Here is a 15,300-nt window from a genome sequence, read left to right as displayed (position 1 = left end):
CGTCGTTTTGCGCCTGCCCACCGACACTTATACAGTTTTTTAGGGTTCAGTATATTGTCCCGTGCATCGACGCGCCGGTCGTCATCATCGACGTCGATCTTGCGGGTTACTGGCGCGAATGGAGGCGGAGCTGGTACACGCAGTCGATGAAGCGGTCGTACGTGATTTCCGTCTCGGCGCCGTCGTCCAGCATGTCTTGGCGCGCCATTTCGGTGATCGCGAGCAGCTTCTTGACGCCCATCGGCGTCGTCTGGCTCAGGTACAAGGCGATCTGCGACCGAGTGCTGGCCGACATGGGGAGACCCGCGCCGGCGAGGACCGCGTCGAATTGGTCCGGCGCTTCGAGCTGCGGCACGAGGACGCTCACGTCAAAGACGGACGCCAGGCCCAAGCTCGCCATCTCGTCGTACGCCGAGGTGATTCCGACAACGACGAGCTTCCGGCCGGGCACGGGCACCGGGTTCTTGATCATCACCAGCAGCGTCTGCAGCATCGAGTTGGAGAAACGCGGCCCGCTCGCTACCCATCATGTTGGATAGTTGAGGATAGATGGATAGTAGGAATGCACATACCGACGTATTCCATGAGGCGCTCCATGTCGTCAATGATAATGAGACTCAGTGGCGACCGGTACGCCTCTTCAAAGAGCGTGTAGAGGTAGCTGCTTTTCGCGAGCTCTTGGCGGCCAATCAAGTCGGCCACTTTCACGAGCCGCACGAGCGGGTACTCGCTCGCGACCGCCGACGCGGCCGCGAGCGCCGTCTTGCCCGATCCCGGCTGGCCGTGCAAGAGGACGCTCATGAGCGACGTCTTCTCGTTCGTCTTGACGTGGTTGAGCACCTTGCGCAGCGTCGCCTGCACGTCATCAAACGCAGGGCCGTACGAGAGCAGTCCGTTGCGGAAAAACATCTCGAGCGTGTCTTGGGGCGCGCCAAACTTGGGTTTGACTTCGCTCAAGGCGAGTTCAAAATCCGCGAGCGAGATCTCGGGCGTAAAGTTCTGGATCGCGTGGTACGTCTTGCCGTCCGTGCCACGCGAGAGTGCGTGGGCCGTCGCCGCGCGCACGAGGCCTTCGATTTCCGCGCCCGAGAAATTCTTTTGTGCGCTGCGCGAGGTTGAGCGGCGCGTCTTTGACCGGCGGCAGCATGCACGCGTCGAGGTCGGCGAGCAGCGCCGGGTGCAAAATGCCATTCGCCCGCGCCTTGCTCGTGTGGATGCTCAGAATCTGGCCGCGCCCGTGCTCGTCCGGCAGGTTGATCTCGACTTGGACCTCGAGACGCCCCGGCCGCATGAGCGCTTCGTCCAGCATGTCCTAGGATAGATTGATACATTGATTTATGGAAAGCACATGTCGGACCTTGCGGTTGGTCATGCCAATGACGAGTACGTTGTTGAGCGAGTCGACGCCGTCAATTTGCGTCAAGAGCTGGTTCACGACGCTGTCACCGACGCCCGTGCCGTCCCGGGACGACCCGCGCGCCTTGCAGATCGCGTCGATTTCATCGAAAATGATAATGTGCAGCTCGCTCTCTTCGCCGACCTCGTCCTGCTCCTTGCGCGCGTCCGCAAAGAGATCGCGGATCTTGCGCTCGGATTCGCCGACAAACTTGTCGAGGATCTCGGGTCCGTTGACGACTTTGGGCTCCTTGGCATTGAGCACCTACGATCCTATTGAGTTTTCCTGGAAAAAAGAGAGCGTTTTTGAGAAAGAGAGTGGGTACCTTGCCAATCTGCCGCGCAATGAGCGTCTTGCCGCAGCCCGGCGGGCCGAAGAGGAGCATGCCCCGCACGTGCTTGATCCCGAGCTTCTCAATGACGGACGCGGGGAAGACGCGGGACGCGAACGCGCGCCGGAAGATGTCGTTGAACTCCTTATCGAGACCGCCGATACCGAGCTTGGAGAAGTCAAAGTCGGGCTTGAAGATGCGGTTGCCGCCACCTGATGCGCTCTAGAGTCCGCATGAGTCGAGCGGTGGTCGAGGGAATCGTCGTACCTGGTTGAGGAGCTTGAAGGGCGCGTCTTTGCCCTTGGAGAACACGAGCGCGCTGCCTGCGACGTAAAGGCCGACGGTCGGCGCGAGGCTCGTCGGCGCGGGCGGCGCGTCGGGCGGTGTGAGGAGGTCGACCTTGGTGACGCACATTTTCACGGGCTTGCCGCCAATGTCAATCACAATGCACTGGCCGGGCGAGAAGGCTTGGTTGAGGTACTGCTGCTCGAAGATTCTCTTGACCGCTTCGCAGTCGAAATCGGCGACGATGTTGGAGCGCATGAGCAGCGCCTGCACTTCAAAGTGGACGGTCGCGATCGCAAAGCCGCGTGCTACGTCGGGAACCCATGGCGTGAGGGCAACGGACTGGCCCATCGCGAGGTTGGCGCTCAGGCGGTGCATCTGGCCCATGCCGACCGTGCCCATTGGCGTCTCGGCGAGCGGCTGCGCCGCAAAGACGTACTTGTTGTTGGCCCAGACGTTGAGCCCCGACGCCTTGAGCTGCTCGACGCTCGTGACGCCACGTGGCGTGCGCGAGACGAGCGCGCGGAAGTCGTCCGGGTGCACGTAGATGCTGTTGGTGAACGCGAGCGCTTGGCTCGCGAGGCCGCCGACCTTGCCCTCCATGCTGCAGCGTCGGGAAAATGAAAATGAAAGACGATCCGGCGAAACCCCTTCCTTCTCAATTGAGCGACTCTGATACAGTAGGCAAGACAATGCGAAACTCAAAAAAAGCGCACATACCTGACGTCTCGGTAAAGTACGATTCTTTAGGCGTTCTCGGCGCCACAGTAGGATATCTGAAACTCAATATAGCGACAATTGTACGTGATTGAGTCTGAAAAGTCTAGTCAACCAATCACAGCGAGCCATGTCAAGATCGCGCACGTAATCCCATCCTGCGAACGCAACGCAATTACAGCCCCTAGTCCTCTACGTTTATAATGCGAGCCCAAGCTACACCCTACAGACTGCAGTACGGAAGCTTGCACGGACCTCTCCAGTTGGTCACGACCGTTCGTGCGGTGCTGCGAGAGTTCTTGCCGGTATGTCGGGTCGATGAGACGTATCCGCGTCGATCTAAGGAAGCTGTCTCAGGCACGCTGAGTCCATATCCAAGACGCTGCAAGCCCAACCTTGCAGGGCTCGCGTTGGGAGCGTTGGGAGCGTTGGGACGAGGCTGCCCTTAGCGCATCGATGGCGGTACACAAAGCACCGTTGCGGTCGCATCGCATGCGCAGGTTACGAGCAAACGTAAGTACCACCGGTGCGCACTTGCTCATTGGTCGTTGCCAGAGCCTTTAGCCGACATCAAGACATAGCGCTAACCCACAGAGCTATCGCCCGCTCTACGATCCAGTGCTAACTCTCACGCCTTGGGCACAGTCGCGGCTTCGTGGACCATCGCGCGGGCGAGCTGACACAAAGACTGGAGTACTACTCAGTAGCGTTTGCTCAAATGGATGGGGTGTGAATCGATCGAGTGGGCGGCTGTAGCTGGTTCAGATTGTGTGAGATGGCGTGTCATCCCTGTTGCCTCTGGTGTGACGCGCTTGCATTTTGTCAATGCCACGCCAGAAAGCTATCAAACACACGAGGCAACTCGCCACCAGGACTTGGAGTGAAGCTGGTGCTGCCACGTAGCGGGATATTAACGCGTTACAATCTATTCTAGTATGAAAATACTTTTTTATGCGGGCAATCAACGTCTTGAGGATATGTTCAGAGTTTGGAACCGGCGAAGCGACGAGCGGCAGCCAGCACGACGAGAGCGATGCAGCCGCGGAGAGTACAAAAGCGCGCCGCCTCATGGACTATTGACAGGACGCAGCGTCGCAGCTCACGCTTCTCCAGCGTGCGATACAAACACCAAGTACACGCAGCACAGCGATGGCTCGAACGCCTTTACAGCCCTCGGCGGCGCGAGTGATCTCGATGCCTCAAAAAACGAATTCGCATGTCCCTCTACGACCCGCTCTACCACCAGAAGCGCGCTGCAAAGCTCGCCGATGCCAAGTTGGCGGCCCAAGACGCCCTCATGCGTAAGCCAAGCCCGACGGCGGCCACGAACCAAGGTTCGCGTGCCACCGCGTTCGGGCGCAGCACGACCCCGACGATTGTCCGCCAGCGTGCGACGACAACTGTCCCGGTGACTGCGCGATCGACGATTCGGTCGACGCAAATGCCCGCCACGACGGCAGGGCGCCCACTGACGGCGAGCAGCCGCAACGCCACCACCGCCGCGCAGCGTCGCGAACCGGTGGCGAGCGTTGCACCTGCTCCGTCCAGTGCCACCATGGATGTCAAGCCAGCTGGCGCGACATCGACGGCCATCTCCGAGGCGATCCTCGAAGAGCTGCGTTCGGAAGTTGCTACTCTCCAAGCGCAGGTCGTCAACCTCCAGGCGAGTCTCGACGCGTCGCAGGACACGGCCGAGACTAGCGCCTCGGAGCTTGTCCTTGCCCGTGCCCAGCACGACAGCGATCTCGAAAATCTCGGAGATCAACTTCGAGCCTCGCAGGACGCCGTTCAGCATCTTGAGGCATCACTCGAAGCGTCGGAGCATTCGGCTCCGACCTGTGTGTCGGCGCTTGCTGCTGCACAGTCAAAGTTCGACACCGACGTCAAGGCGCTCGAGGCAAGTCTCGAGAAGGCACAAGAAGCGGCTTCGGCCGGTGTCTCTGAGCTTGCGGCTGCTCGATCGCAGCACGCCAACGACGTCGAGAAGCTCAAGGTCAGCCTTGAGGAAGCGCATCAAGCGGCTTTAGCCGGCGCGTCAGAGCTCAAGGCCGAGCTCGCAAAAGCCTATGCGACGATCGAGTCCCAGGAGCGCCAGCACAACGCTAACATTGAAGCGCTTCAGTGTCAACTCACCATCACCAAGGCAACTGCTCGTCGCTCGACGAAGGCGCAGAGTCAAAAGCTGCGAGCAGAGCGCACTCGAAATGCTCAGCTTCGCCAAAGCAACGGGCAACAACAAGCGGCACTTTCTGCTGTTCAAGACGAAGTCTCTGCTCTGCAGTCCGATCTTGTGGCAGCGCATGAGACGTCAGCGAACGTCGCGCGCCGCCTCTCGGCCGACCACAAGAAGGCGCTGGCCGATGCCAGTGCCACCCTCGCAGCCAAGGGCGCCGAGTTTCGAGCCAAGTACGAAGACGTTGTGCGTGGCCGCCGTGTGGTCTGCCCTGCTTGTGGCGACGTCGACGAAGTGAGTCAGTGGACCATCTTTCCTGGGCCGCTGATGGAAGACACGGACTTTGACAGCGACATTGAGGTGGGTCTCGGTGAACCACCTGCACCGCCAGACCTGGTCGCAGCCGCAGAGCTCGAGGCAGAACGCAAGGCTAACGAGGCGCTCAAAGCGCAAGCCGACGCCGCAGCAGCCCGCGCCGCATCGAACGAGCTGCGCCTCGAGAACAAAATTGTGAAGCTCATGTCGACCATCAGCAATCTCTCGGCCAATGTCAACGCGCTCTCGTCGGACAAGTCGGCGCTCACAGAGGCCAAGACAAAGCTCCAGGAGGAGACGACGAGCCTCGCATTGCGCGTAGCCGCCTTGGAAGTGGCGCTGCAGAAACAGCAGACACAAGCCACGAGCGACATGAAGGCGCTCGAGACGCGGGCAGTCACAGCCGAAGCCACCCAAGAAGCCAACGCGACGGCGGTCCGTGAGCTGCAAACCACCATCGAAGGACTCTCGACAAGCGCACTCTTCCGACGCACCCAAGAGCTCATGAAACAAATCCGGGACCTGGAGGCTCAGCTGCACCGCCTTGGGCACTAAGCATAGTAGCTCTTAACTCTTCTTCTTGAATACTACGATGTGAGTTTGCATATAAAAGTAGATTGAAATTGTCCTCCTTCGGTAGATTGATAGCAACACCAGCGACGAGGCGGTGCGCAGCTGCTTGATGAAAGCACGAGGGTGCAGTAGGTCGGTTCTGGATCGATTTCTGCCGCCATTTTGAAGTGAACGAAAAAGCCTCCGGGAGGTTCATGCTCTCATGTCGCTCAACACCAATGCGTTTGACGCCCAAAGCGCAAAATCTTCAAGCTGGTGGAAAATGTGACAATATCTGGTACAAATCGTCCAGAAGGACAACAAAAGTGAGTGTTCGTAAACCCTTTGCGTCCAGCGTAGTACAATTGGACTGCTCGCTCGTATTACCTGCGAGTCATGCGACAGGTTTAGCGGCAAGCCTCGCGACCATGACGTGCTCGAGCTTGGTCCCCGGATGTCGAACGCGGAAAGGGCAACGTGGAAGCTCGTATGGCCTTGCGGACGATCTGACGGCGCTTGCTGCAAAACCAGATGGAACGAGAAGCTGGTTGCAGTCGCATCGTTGCCAATATCAATATAGGCCCGCGCACATGTATGTGTCCACACGTTGCTACTATAATAATAGCAGGCAGCCATCGTCCCCCTCGTGGTGGGCTTTGAATTCATCCCTCCCACAAATACTACTAACAAGTTCTTCGCTTGGGGCTATTAGCTGCATCTACCGTGTACTGGAGGAAGCTCCTGACGCGTCGCTGCATCTTTGCGTCTACCTTGCTGTGACTGCTTTGCTCGTGGAACCCATGGAGAGGACTATCATCAATACATCTTTCAAAGGATGGAATGGGTTAACATACATACCTTCAATCAGGGAAATTAACGTGGTTCAGTACATTTCGAGGCGCAGAACGTTGGCAACGCGTTACGCATAGGGCCGCTTTGCCAGCTTCTACTCTGCCGACAGCAGCAGCTGTCGGGTTGCCGCAGCATGCATAGCGTGTACTTCACCTTTTGCCAAGCCTCATGGCGGCCTCCAAGCCCATCCTCCTGCTGCTGCTGGTCTGGCTAGGTATCCTCGCCGTCGTCGCCATCGACCCGCCGACCGGCAACCACCGCAAGATCGACCTGGATCTCTGGAACGACCTGCATACCAAGGCGTCGGTCGATGCGATCGTCGAGTTTGAGGGCCTCCAAAAGTTCTGGAGCGACAAGACCGAGCACACCGACTTGGACAAGCCATCGAGCAACGTCCGCGTCCGCGACCTCCTTCGGTCCGTGGCCGACACGCGCAGGTGAACGCGCGCCACATCCTCGAAAGCAAGGCGCCGCACCGCCGGCGACTCGAGAGCGCGCCCGAGGTCTGCCCTGGCATCGACGACGTCCAGCTCCAAGACCTCTGGGTGGCCAACCAATTCAAGGTCTTCTCGCTCACGCTGTGCATCGCCGAGCAGCTGAGCAACCTTCCGCGCGTGCATCGGCTTCGGTACGGCTACACGATGACGATCGGGACGCACGCGGTGGCGATGCAGACGACGACGAGCAGCGCCAACTCGTGGGGCATCACCGCGATTGGCGCGCCGGCCGCGTGGGCGCTCGGCCATACGGGCCAAGGCGTCCTCGTCGGCTCCATCGACAGCGGCGTCCGGTCGACCCACGAGGCGCTTTCGGCCAACTTTCGAGGCGCCTACGGCTGGTACGACGCAGTGACCAAGTCGCCGACGCCGATCGATGAGAACGGACACGGGACGCACACGATGGGCACGATCGCCGGGAGCCACGGCGTCGGCGTCGCGCCGGGCGTTACGTGGATGGCCTGCCGCGCGTGCTCCGCGTCCGAGTGCAAGGAAGCCGATTTGCTCACGTGCATGCAGTTTATGCTCTGCCCCACGGACGTGAACGGCGAGAACGACGACTGCTCGAAAGCGCCGCACGTCGTCAGCAACAGCTGGGGCGCCGGCGCGACCGACCTCGGCTCGTACCGCGCAGCCGTCGAAGCGTGGCGCCGCGCCGGCATCATCCCGATCTTCTCCAACGGCAACACGGGTGCCTCCGGCTGCGCCTCGGTGCAGAGCCCGGCCGACTACGACAACGTCATTAGCGTCGGCAACATCGACTCGACGGGCGCGCTGAGCACGACGAGCAGCCGGGGGCCGACCAAGGCGGGTTCGATCAAGCCGACGCTGTCGGCGCCCGGGTCGGCGATCACGTCAGCGTCCAACAAGGGCGACGGGTCGTACGCAGTCATGTCGGGCACGAGCATGGCCGCGCCCCACGTCACTGGCGCGGTCGCCCTCCTTCTGAGCCAGCACCCGAGCTGGGGCTACGACGAGATCCTCAACGCGCTCACGACGAGCGCGACCACGTCGACGCTCAAGCCGTCGACGCCCGACACGTGTGGAGCCGCGGCCTCGACGACCTTTCCCAACAACCATTTCGGCCACGGTCTCCTCTCGCTCGCGTCCTCCACCAATAATGCGACGACGACGACGACGACGACGGCGCCGCCGGTCAGCCACGACGACCAGTGTCCCGTCACCGACGACCGCCGGCAACGGCTCCACGTTGCCGCCGTCCACGATCCTGCCACTGCCGTCGGCATCGAGCCACGCACCAGGCAGCACCCGCCCGCCCGCGACGACGACGACACCGGCACCGACCGTGCCGCCCTCGGAGCTCAACACGGAGCTCAACACGGACGTGCTGATCGTGACACCGTCGCGGTCCGTCGTCGTCGTTGCCAGCAACCGCGTCCGCGCGACGTCCGTATCGTCGTCGTCGCCCATCGCTGGCGCCACGTTCACGTACAGCCCGCTGACGCAGCAAGTGCTCGCCTCGAACGGCGAGTGCCTCACGGCGTCGCCGATGGCCGAAAGCTCCGGGGCCTTCCTTCTGCACACGTGGCCGTGCCGCCTGAGCAACGTCAACCAGCGCTGGCTTATCACGGACCAGCGCATCGCCCATGGCCGGCACAAGAACCAGTGCCTCGCAGTCGTCGCGTCGTCGGCGGGCGTCGCGCGCTGTGATCCCAAGGCGCCGTCCCAAGTGCTCAGCGCCCTCCCGCTCGACCGCGCCATGGCCTACCTCTCGTCCCGCCGCCGCGTATAGGGACTCGTATTTTTTAAGACGCAACACGCCGTCATGGCATCATCTACCTTATTATTCCTACGACACTGCTTACGACTCGAGGGCCAACGCATCGGTGAGGCGGTCAGCGAGCTCGGCCTTGAGACCCTTCGTGTCCAGGTCACGCTCCTTGAGATATGCACGCAGCTCGACGACCTTGAGCTTGGCAACGGGCCCGATCGCGTGCTTGGAGGTCCGCGCCGAGACGACAAGCGCGCTCTTCTCTGCGGTCGCCTCCTCCATTGGGGCGTCGACGACTGTGACATCGTCGTTGTCCTCTTCGTGTGTCATCGTAACATCGTTGGTCGCGTCGTCGTCGTGCTCGGAGGCTGCCTCGTTGCCTTTCTCCGTGGCTGCCTCGTTATCTTGCTCGGCCATTGCAGTGTCATCCTGCTCGATCATGGCACTGGTGTCGTCTTGCTCGGTCATGGTAGTGTCATTCTCCTCGGTCATGGCAGTGTCATTCTCCTCGGTCATGGCAGTGTCATTCTCCTCGGTCATGGCAGTGTCATCCTGCTCGGTCGTGGCGCGGGTGTCGTCTTGCTCAGGCGTTGCAGGCGCATCTACCACGGTCTCGCTCGCCTCGTCGTCGAGCTTGTCGTGTGCGTCTTCTGTCGGGGCGTCAGCCCGAGACGCGTCATGGCTGCTTTCGTCCTTGGAGGTCATGGCTCCGACCGTCTCGGACGCTGGAAGGTCAGTCGAGGACGTTTGTGTCTTCTTTGCGGGCGACGCTCCTTCGGTGCGCACTGCCTTGAGCTTGGCGGTGAGCACGTCCACCTTGCGCTTCGTGTCGGCTTCAATCTCGCGTTTCTTGACCTCAAACTCTCGTCGACGGAGCTTGATCTTCTCTTCGACGGCCTCCATGGACGCGTCGACAAGGGCTTGCGTCTCCTTGGTGTGGCGCGCAGGAAGGTAGTAGATCGGGATCGGCGTGACTGTCTGGAGGAACCGCGCGTAATGGCGCTCGTATTTTGTGCTGAGCGTGACTTGTCGCTCGAGCTTGGCGACGCTGTCGCTCGCATTGCGCTTGAGCGACGAGATCTGCGTCTCGATCCTTCGCTGCTCCGAGCGCTGCGACGCGAGGCCTTGCACGCGCTGGCTCTGCTCTTTTGTCTTGGCGTCCGCCGCCGAGAGCAACCGATCTTGCTTCTGGAGCAAATCACTGTCCTTTGCAAGCTGCTTCTTGGCTTTGCCGAGGTGCCCCATGAGGTTCCCAAACAAGCGACGCCGCCCGTTCAAGAGGTCGGTGGGCATCGCCGTCCCGTCGCCGCCGCGCTACAAGAGGCCCCTCGTCGCCACGGTTCAACGTACACAGAGCCACGTACCATCACACGTCGGCGCTTCTCTTCGCCTTGTCCTTCGGGCTCGCGCGCCGTGCGCTTCCGCGGCGAAGCAGCATCGGCCACGGCGCCACGCTCGCCGATCCGGTCGCGGATGCTCTTGCTATTGCGCGGGGTCTCGTTCTGGTCATGGCTACCTCGCCGGCCCTCGGCTATACACATGGAGATTCTATGCATTCTCCTCTTGCCACGTCATGCGCTCGTACCATGGCGTCGCGTCGGCGTCTCGGACATCGTCGTCGTCGTCGTGATGTGTGGTCGCTCCGATGTTTCGATATATCTTGGCCATACCCAAGTCGAGTGACCCGACAAAGTACGCTTCGATCGCTCGGGGTCTTTCAAGTACGATCCCTATAAGTGCGCTTCGGACGCCGTGTCAAGTACGGGTGCCACTTAAGTACGGGCCGGCCAGCCGGAAGGATGGAGGACACCGCGACGCCGTCGAGCGCCGTCCACGCCGACGACTACAACGCGTGCTTCAAGGACACGGTGTGGCTGAGCACGTTCGAGCTCAACTTCCACACGGTGCTCTACTACTTTGCGCTCTCGCCCTTCTATGACAAGAACTGCAACAACGAGCGGCTCAAGATGCAGCGGTTGCCCCTCGACCAGCTCGTCAACATGCGTGGCATCGAGTACGAGCTGCTGCCAAACCTCTCCAAGCAGCTGCCGCAGACGCTCTACATCATCCGCAAGCAGTTCCGCACGAGCAAAACCAGCGTCCAGGTCATGGCCATCTACTACTGCCTCGACCAGACGATCTACCAAGCCCCGAATACGTTCACGATGATCACCTCGCGCTTGGTACGACCTTATATCTCGTCACGATGACCGTGCTCATGAGCACGAGCGTAGAAGAAGTGCAGCTACCGGATCAACAAGGCGTTCCAAGCGCTCAGCGCCGGCGTGCGTTTTAGCCCCACGGAAGGCTATGCGTGGGACTTTAGCACGGACGAGAAGAAGGAGCCGCTCATTCCCTCGGAGCGTACGACGGCTTGGCGCAGCGTTGCATGCATGCTCATGGCACCGCCTTGTAGAGCTGGCCCTGAAGCTCAAGCGCAAGCAAGAGAAGGAAGAAAAGACCAAGCAAAACAGTTCGCGTGTCGACGCGATTGTCCTCAACCTCGTCAAGAAGGTACATGATCGCGCGTCCTGCATGGTCTTTTCTATGCAATATGCTAGCATGCACCAGAGGTCATGGCAGCGGGGCGGCGATGATGGCGCCTCAGCCGCCTGCCGTGCCCGAGGCGACACCGGCCGACGGCAACCCGCCGCCGGCCAAACGCCAGAAGATGTAGATTCGGCATCAAAACGGAGCCTCTGTGTTACTTATCTTTCTTGTCGCCTTCGTCGTTCTCGGGCTGTACCGTCTTGTCTTCGGTGGGCATGCTCGGGACGAGGCGCGTCGCGACCTCGTGGACCATCGGTGGCTGCGTCGACATGCGCAACTTGGGCAGGAGGATGAACACGATGAGGAAGAGGACAAAGCCGACGACGATGCCAACGTTGACGCCGCAGATGCTGCTGACCGGGTACGGGAGGCAGTAGGGCTCGTCGACCACGCGGCGCTGGCGCCAGCTGCCGTCGACGTGCTGTGCCATGGGGACCGCTTGAGGAGTTCGGATACTGCTTGGCTATCCGGCAGATACAATTCGGCATATGCCATGTTGAAGCTCGACCCATGACCTCGCCGCCCGTCGAGACGGCACTACGTATACGCGCCTGACCGACTCTACACATACACACCTGAGCTCCTCGAGCGCCTGTGCTCAGCTGCCGTCTCGGCTGCGACGAGCCTTCCCATAGGCGCTCTGGGTAATTGTTGCTGGTCGTTCAGGCGCTTGCTGTTGGCGCTGCCAGACTAAACGACGTCTTGGCCCTTTGCTCTTATATGCAATACCAGTAAACGATATTGTCGTATGAGGTTCGTACAGCACCAAGACGTCGTTAATCCGTACAGCAGGGTGCACTACGGCGAGGTCGCTGCCGTGCATGGATGTGATGGAGCATGACTTATGAACATGGCGGTGTGGTTGTTTTCGGCATTTGCCGATTGCAAGATTGCAATCCCAGATTGAGTGGAGCGACGATGGAGGTGCACGTGTGGAGCTCGCTGGAAGAGCAGGTCGATACGGTGTTGCCCGTCGAGATCGCCGGCGACCAGTACCTCGTCGCGGTAACCTCGTTCCTTGAGGGCAACGACTGGAGCAGCAGCGTGCGGCTCCTGCGCTACGCCAGCAGCGCCTTCGAGCACGTCCATGCGCTGCGTCTCCCGACAAGCGTCGCCAGCGTCGCCTGGTTTGAGCCCGACGTGCTCGTCTGCGCTGGCGACGATGGCGATCTCTACTACTGCATGTTTGACACCGAGGCGTCCGTGTGGCGCCGCCTCGACCCGGAAGTCGCGCATGGCCACAACGACCTCATCACGTCCGTGGACATACATGCGTCGATGCTCGCATCGGCCAGCTGGGACAACAGCGTCAAGGTCTGGGACCTTGCGACGATGGCGCTGCGCGAGCAGTTCAAGGACCACACCGACAAGGTCTGGGGCGTCCAGTGGGCGCCGTTGGCGACGGCGCAGTGTGCGACCGCGTCCCAAGATCGCACAGGTAGCTGTCGATTGCACGCTCCTTCCGAGGCTCATGCTACCATATCTATAGTGCGGTTGTGGGACACGCGCCAGCTCGGCGCGGCCACGTCCGTCACGACGCCGTGCGCGGCCATGTGCGTGGCGTGGCACCCGACGCAGGACCACCTCGTGACCGCGGGCCTCGAAGACGGGTCGCTCTGGACCATCGATACGCGGTCCCTCGAAACGACGCTGTCGACCTTGGTATCGCCAATCCTCGCATCCATCTCTTCTTATCTGTACTTGCAGAACCAAGTGCACCGCAGCAGCGTGCATGCCATCGCGTACCATGGCGATGCGCTGGCGTCGGCTTCGGACGACACGACAGTCCAGATCTGGGACCACCTCTCGTCGGCGTCGCCCACCCAGCGGTACGTCAATGCAGCATCTTCTTCTTCTTGGATGGCCCGTCGTCAATGCACATGATGCTAGGCTCGTGTACGAAGAGCACGGTGACTACGTGCACGGAGTTGCGTGGTGGGATGCCACCACCGTCGTTTCGAGCAGCTACGACAAGAGCGTGCATCTCTGGCACGTCTAAGCCATCAACACGACGCGTACTTCATTCTTAAATAGGTAGAACCGGAGCCAGCTCTTTCGCACTCTCCGGTCCTTCCTTTTGCTTGGGCTTGGACATCGACGTGCGCGACGCTGGCTTGGGCTTGACGTCAAGAAGCCACTCGTGGGCGAGCGCCTCGGACGGTGTCAGGCGCACCGCCGGGTCCCATGCCAAGCAACGGGCTACAAAGTCGACCATCTTGCCATCGGGGTTCTTGAGGAGCGCGCGGAGCTCGCGGGATTTCGGTCGGCGTTTCCGGCCGCGCGAATTGACGAGTTGGAGCGGGTCGCCGGCGTCGTCAAAGAAATTTTTCCGCCGCTTGCACGTCGCGACCATGGCGGACGGTGGCACATCGAGCACTTCCATGATGCAAGCGAGCTGCTCGGCCTCGTTCTCGCCCGGGAAGATCGGGTACCCCGTGAAGAGCTCGCCGATGATGCAGCCAAAGCTCCACATGTCGATCGGGTGGCCGTACGGAAGGCCGAGGATGACCTCGGGGGCGCGGTAAAAACGCGATTGGATGTACGTAAAGAAGGTCGCGTGCTCAAAGCAGGATGAGCCAAAGTCAATAAGCGCCACAAGATGCGACTTGGGTTTTTTGAGGAGGATGTTTTCGGGCTTGAGGTCGCAGTGCACAATGTGCTGCGTCTTGAGGAAACTGAGCGCGTGCAGCATTTCAACAGCCATTTTCTTGATCAAGAGCACGGGGAGGCCGCGGAACTGTTCGAGCCGCAGATGCTCGTACAGGTTCAGACTCAAGAGCTCAAAGCTCATGCAGAGGTGGTTCCGGAACGTGAACGACTCGTGGAGCCGAATGATGTTGCTTTTCCCATCGCTATCAGCTTGCTTCATGTGCGAGAGGAGCTGCGCTTCAACGATCGACTGCTCCTGGAACTTTTGCTTGTTGCGCACAATCTTGACCGCCACCATCGCCCGAGACGCGCGGTCGTGGCACTTGAGCACTTGGCCAAACGACCCACGCCCAAGGTGCCCCACAATCTCGTACCGATACGAGAGGTGGTCGTGGACGTTCGCAACGTAGTCGCCATTCTCGTCGTCAAAGCTAAGGAATGCATGAGCTTCGACGCAGACGAGGAGGAGGAAGTACCCGTCGTTGCCGACCGCGTTGGCGCGTGTCTTGGAGGCCAGCGTCCCGTAGTAGTGTACCTTGTCGAACGCCAAAATCTCGGTTTTCTCAAAGTCGAGGAGCTCGTGCGACGCCGTCTCGAGCACCGCTTGTGGCGATTGCACGATCGTCGGCGTCGACTCGAGCCCTCTGTTGTGGCCGCGATTGTGGTCAAAGCCGCGGGGTGGGTCCTTGAGTGGCTGCTGCTTGGGCGGTGGGCGCGGCTCGGTCGGCGGTCGGGGCACGGCCGTGGCCACGGACGTCTCGGCCACCTTGCTTGGCGCGTCGTCCTTGGCGGCCTTGCCATCGACGTTGGCCTTGGTATGACGACTACTACTACTACTATCGGGCTTGATGGATTCGGGCGCCTTGGGCTTGACACTCTCGCGGGGCTTGCTGTTGGCGTCGGGCGGGCGCGTCGGCTGGAGACGCGGGTTACTTGGCAACGGATCGCTCGGCTCCTTGCGCTCGCGCGTGCTCAAGGACGGGATCGACGTCGACCTCGCGGGCTCCTTCTCGACAACCTGCGCCGCTCGCCCAATGTGGAAGCGGTCGCGCAGCGACGGCAGCTCGATGGGCCGGCCGAACGCGCGCATGATGATGCCAAGCCACCTCTGGCGAGAAAGCTGGTGAAACCATCGGCCCTATTTATAGCCGCCATGTAAAAAGCGGGATCCATGGACGCCCTTTCCGGCTTCAAAGACAGGACGTCGCATAGGTACATTCTGAACCAGCTGGGACTGGCGTCGGCGTGGGA

General features: G+C 60.8%; 7 protein-coding genes across 7 annotated transcripts; 3 read left to right on the top strand and 4 right to left on the bottom strand.

Annotated features, from left to right (window-relative positions):
• Positions 1–106: 106 nt before the first annotated feature.
• On the bottom strand, positions 107–2,615 carry SPRG_09631 (hypothetical protein; the record flags this gene model as incomplete). Its single annotated transcript, XM_012349057.1, has 6 exons — positions 107–519; positions 573–1,105; positions 1,152–1,312; positions 1,358–1,660; positions 1,722–1,949; positions 1,995–2,615. The coding sequence occupies 6 exons, from the start codon at positions 2,613–2,615 to the stop codon at positions 107–109; spliced, it is 2,259 nt and encodes a 752-aa protein (XP_012204447.1).
• Positions 2,616–6,784: 4,169 nt separating this feature from the next.
• SPRG_09630 (hypothetical protein) lies at positions 6,785–8,911 on the top strand. Its single transcript, XM_012349056.1, has 3 exons — positions 6,785–7,058; positions 7,085–8,224; positions 8,292–8,911. The coding sequence occupies exons 1-3, from the start codon at positions 6,790–6,792 to the stop codon at positions 8,869–8,871; spliced, it is 1,989 nt and encodes a 662-aa protein (XP_012204446.1). The 5' UTR covers positions 6,785–6,789; the 3' UTR covers positions 8,872–8,911.
• SPRG_09629 (hypothetical protein) lies at positions 8,891–10,504 on the bottom strand. Its single transcript, XM_012349055.1, has 3 exons — positions 10,436–10,504; positions 10,215–10,381; positions 8,891–10,164 (listed from the first exon to the last, which is right to left on the bottom strand). The coding sequence occupies exons 1-3, from the start codon at positions 10,461–10,463 to the stop codon at positions 8,941–8,943; spliced, it is 1,419 nt and encodes a 472-aa protein (XP_012204445.1). The 5' UTR covers positions 10,464–10,504; the 3' UTR covers positions 8,891–8,940.
• A 145-nt stretch (positions 10,505–10,649) lies between these two features.
• SPRG_09628 (hypothetical protein) lies at positions 10,650–11,527 on the top strand (the record flags this gene model as incomplete). The annotated part of the gene is made up of 4 exons (XM_012349054.1): positions 10,650–11,033; positions 11,085–11,214; positions 11,267–11,364; positions 11,459–11,527. The coding sequence occupies 4 exons, from the start codon at positions 10,650–10,652 to the stop codon at positions 11,525–11,527; spliced, it is 681 nt and encodes a 226-aa protein (XP_012204444.1).
• A 27-nt stretch (positions 11,528–11,554) lies between these two features.
• Positions 11,555–11,895, bottom strand: SPRG_09627 (hypothetical protein; the record flags this gene model as incomplete). The annotated part of the gene is made up of 2 exons (XM_012349053.1): positions 11,555–11,807; positions 11,879–11,895. The coding sequence occupies 2 exons, from the start codon at positions 11,893–11,895 to the stop codon at positions 11,555–11,557; spliced, it is 270 nt and encodes an 89-aa protein (XP_012204443.1).
• A 408-nt stretch (positions 11,896–12,303) lies between these two features.
• Positions 12,304–13,417, top strand: SPRG_09626 (hypothetical protein). Its single transcript, XM_012349052.1, has 4 exons — positions 12,304–12,838; positions 12,890–13,062; positions 13,108–13,229; positions 13,291–13,417. Exons 1-4 carry the CDS (start codon positions 12,319–12,321, stop codon positions 13,397–13,399), a joined length of 924 nt encoding a protein of 307 aa, XP_012204442.1. The 5' UTR covers positions 12,304–12,318; the 3' UTR covers positions 13,400–13,417.
• A 9-nt stretch (positions 13,418–13,426) lies between these two features.
• Positions 13,427–15,188, bottom strand: SPRG_09625 (CMGC/DYRK/DYRK2 protein kinase; the record flags this gene model as incomplete). Its single annotated transcript, XM_012349051.1, has 2 exons — positions 14,526–15,188; positions 13,427–14,480 (listed from the first exon to the last, which is right to left on the bottom strand). Exons 1-2 carry the CDS (start codon positions 15,137–15,139, stop codon positions 13,427–13,429), a joined length of 1,668 nt encoding a protein of 555 aa, XP_012204441.1. The 5' UTR covers positions 15,140–15,188.
• Between the last annotated feature and the right edge of the window lie 112 nt (positions 15,189–15,300).

Source organism: Saprolegnia parasitica, assembly GCF_000151545.1.
Source record: "Saprolegnia parasitica CBS 223.65 unplaced genomic scaffold supercont2.50, whole genome shotgun sequence".
Taxonomy (NCBI): Eukaryota; Oomycota; class Saprolegniomycetes; order Saprolegniales; family Saprolegniaceae; genus Saprolegnia; species Saprolegnia parasitica.
Note: the sequence above shows the minus strand (reverse complement) of the source record. Positions and strands in the feature narration are given on the sequence as shown.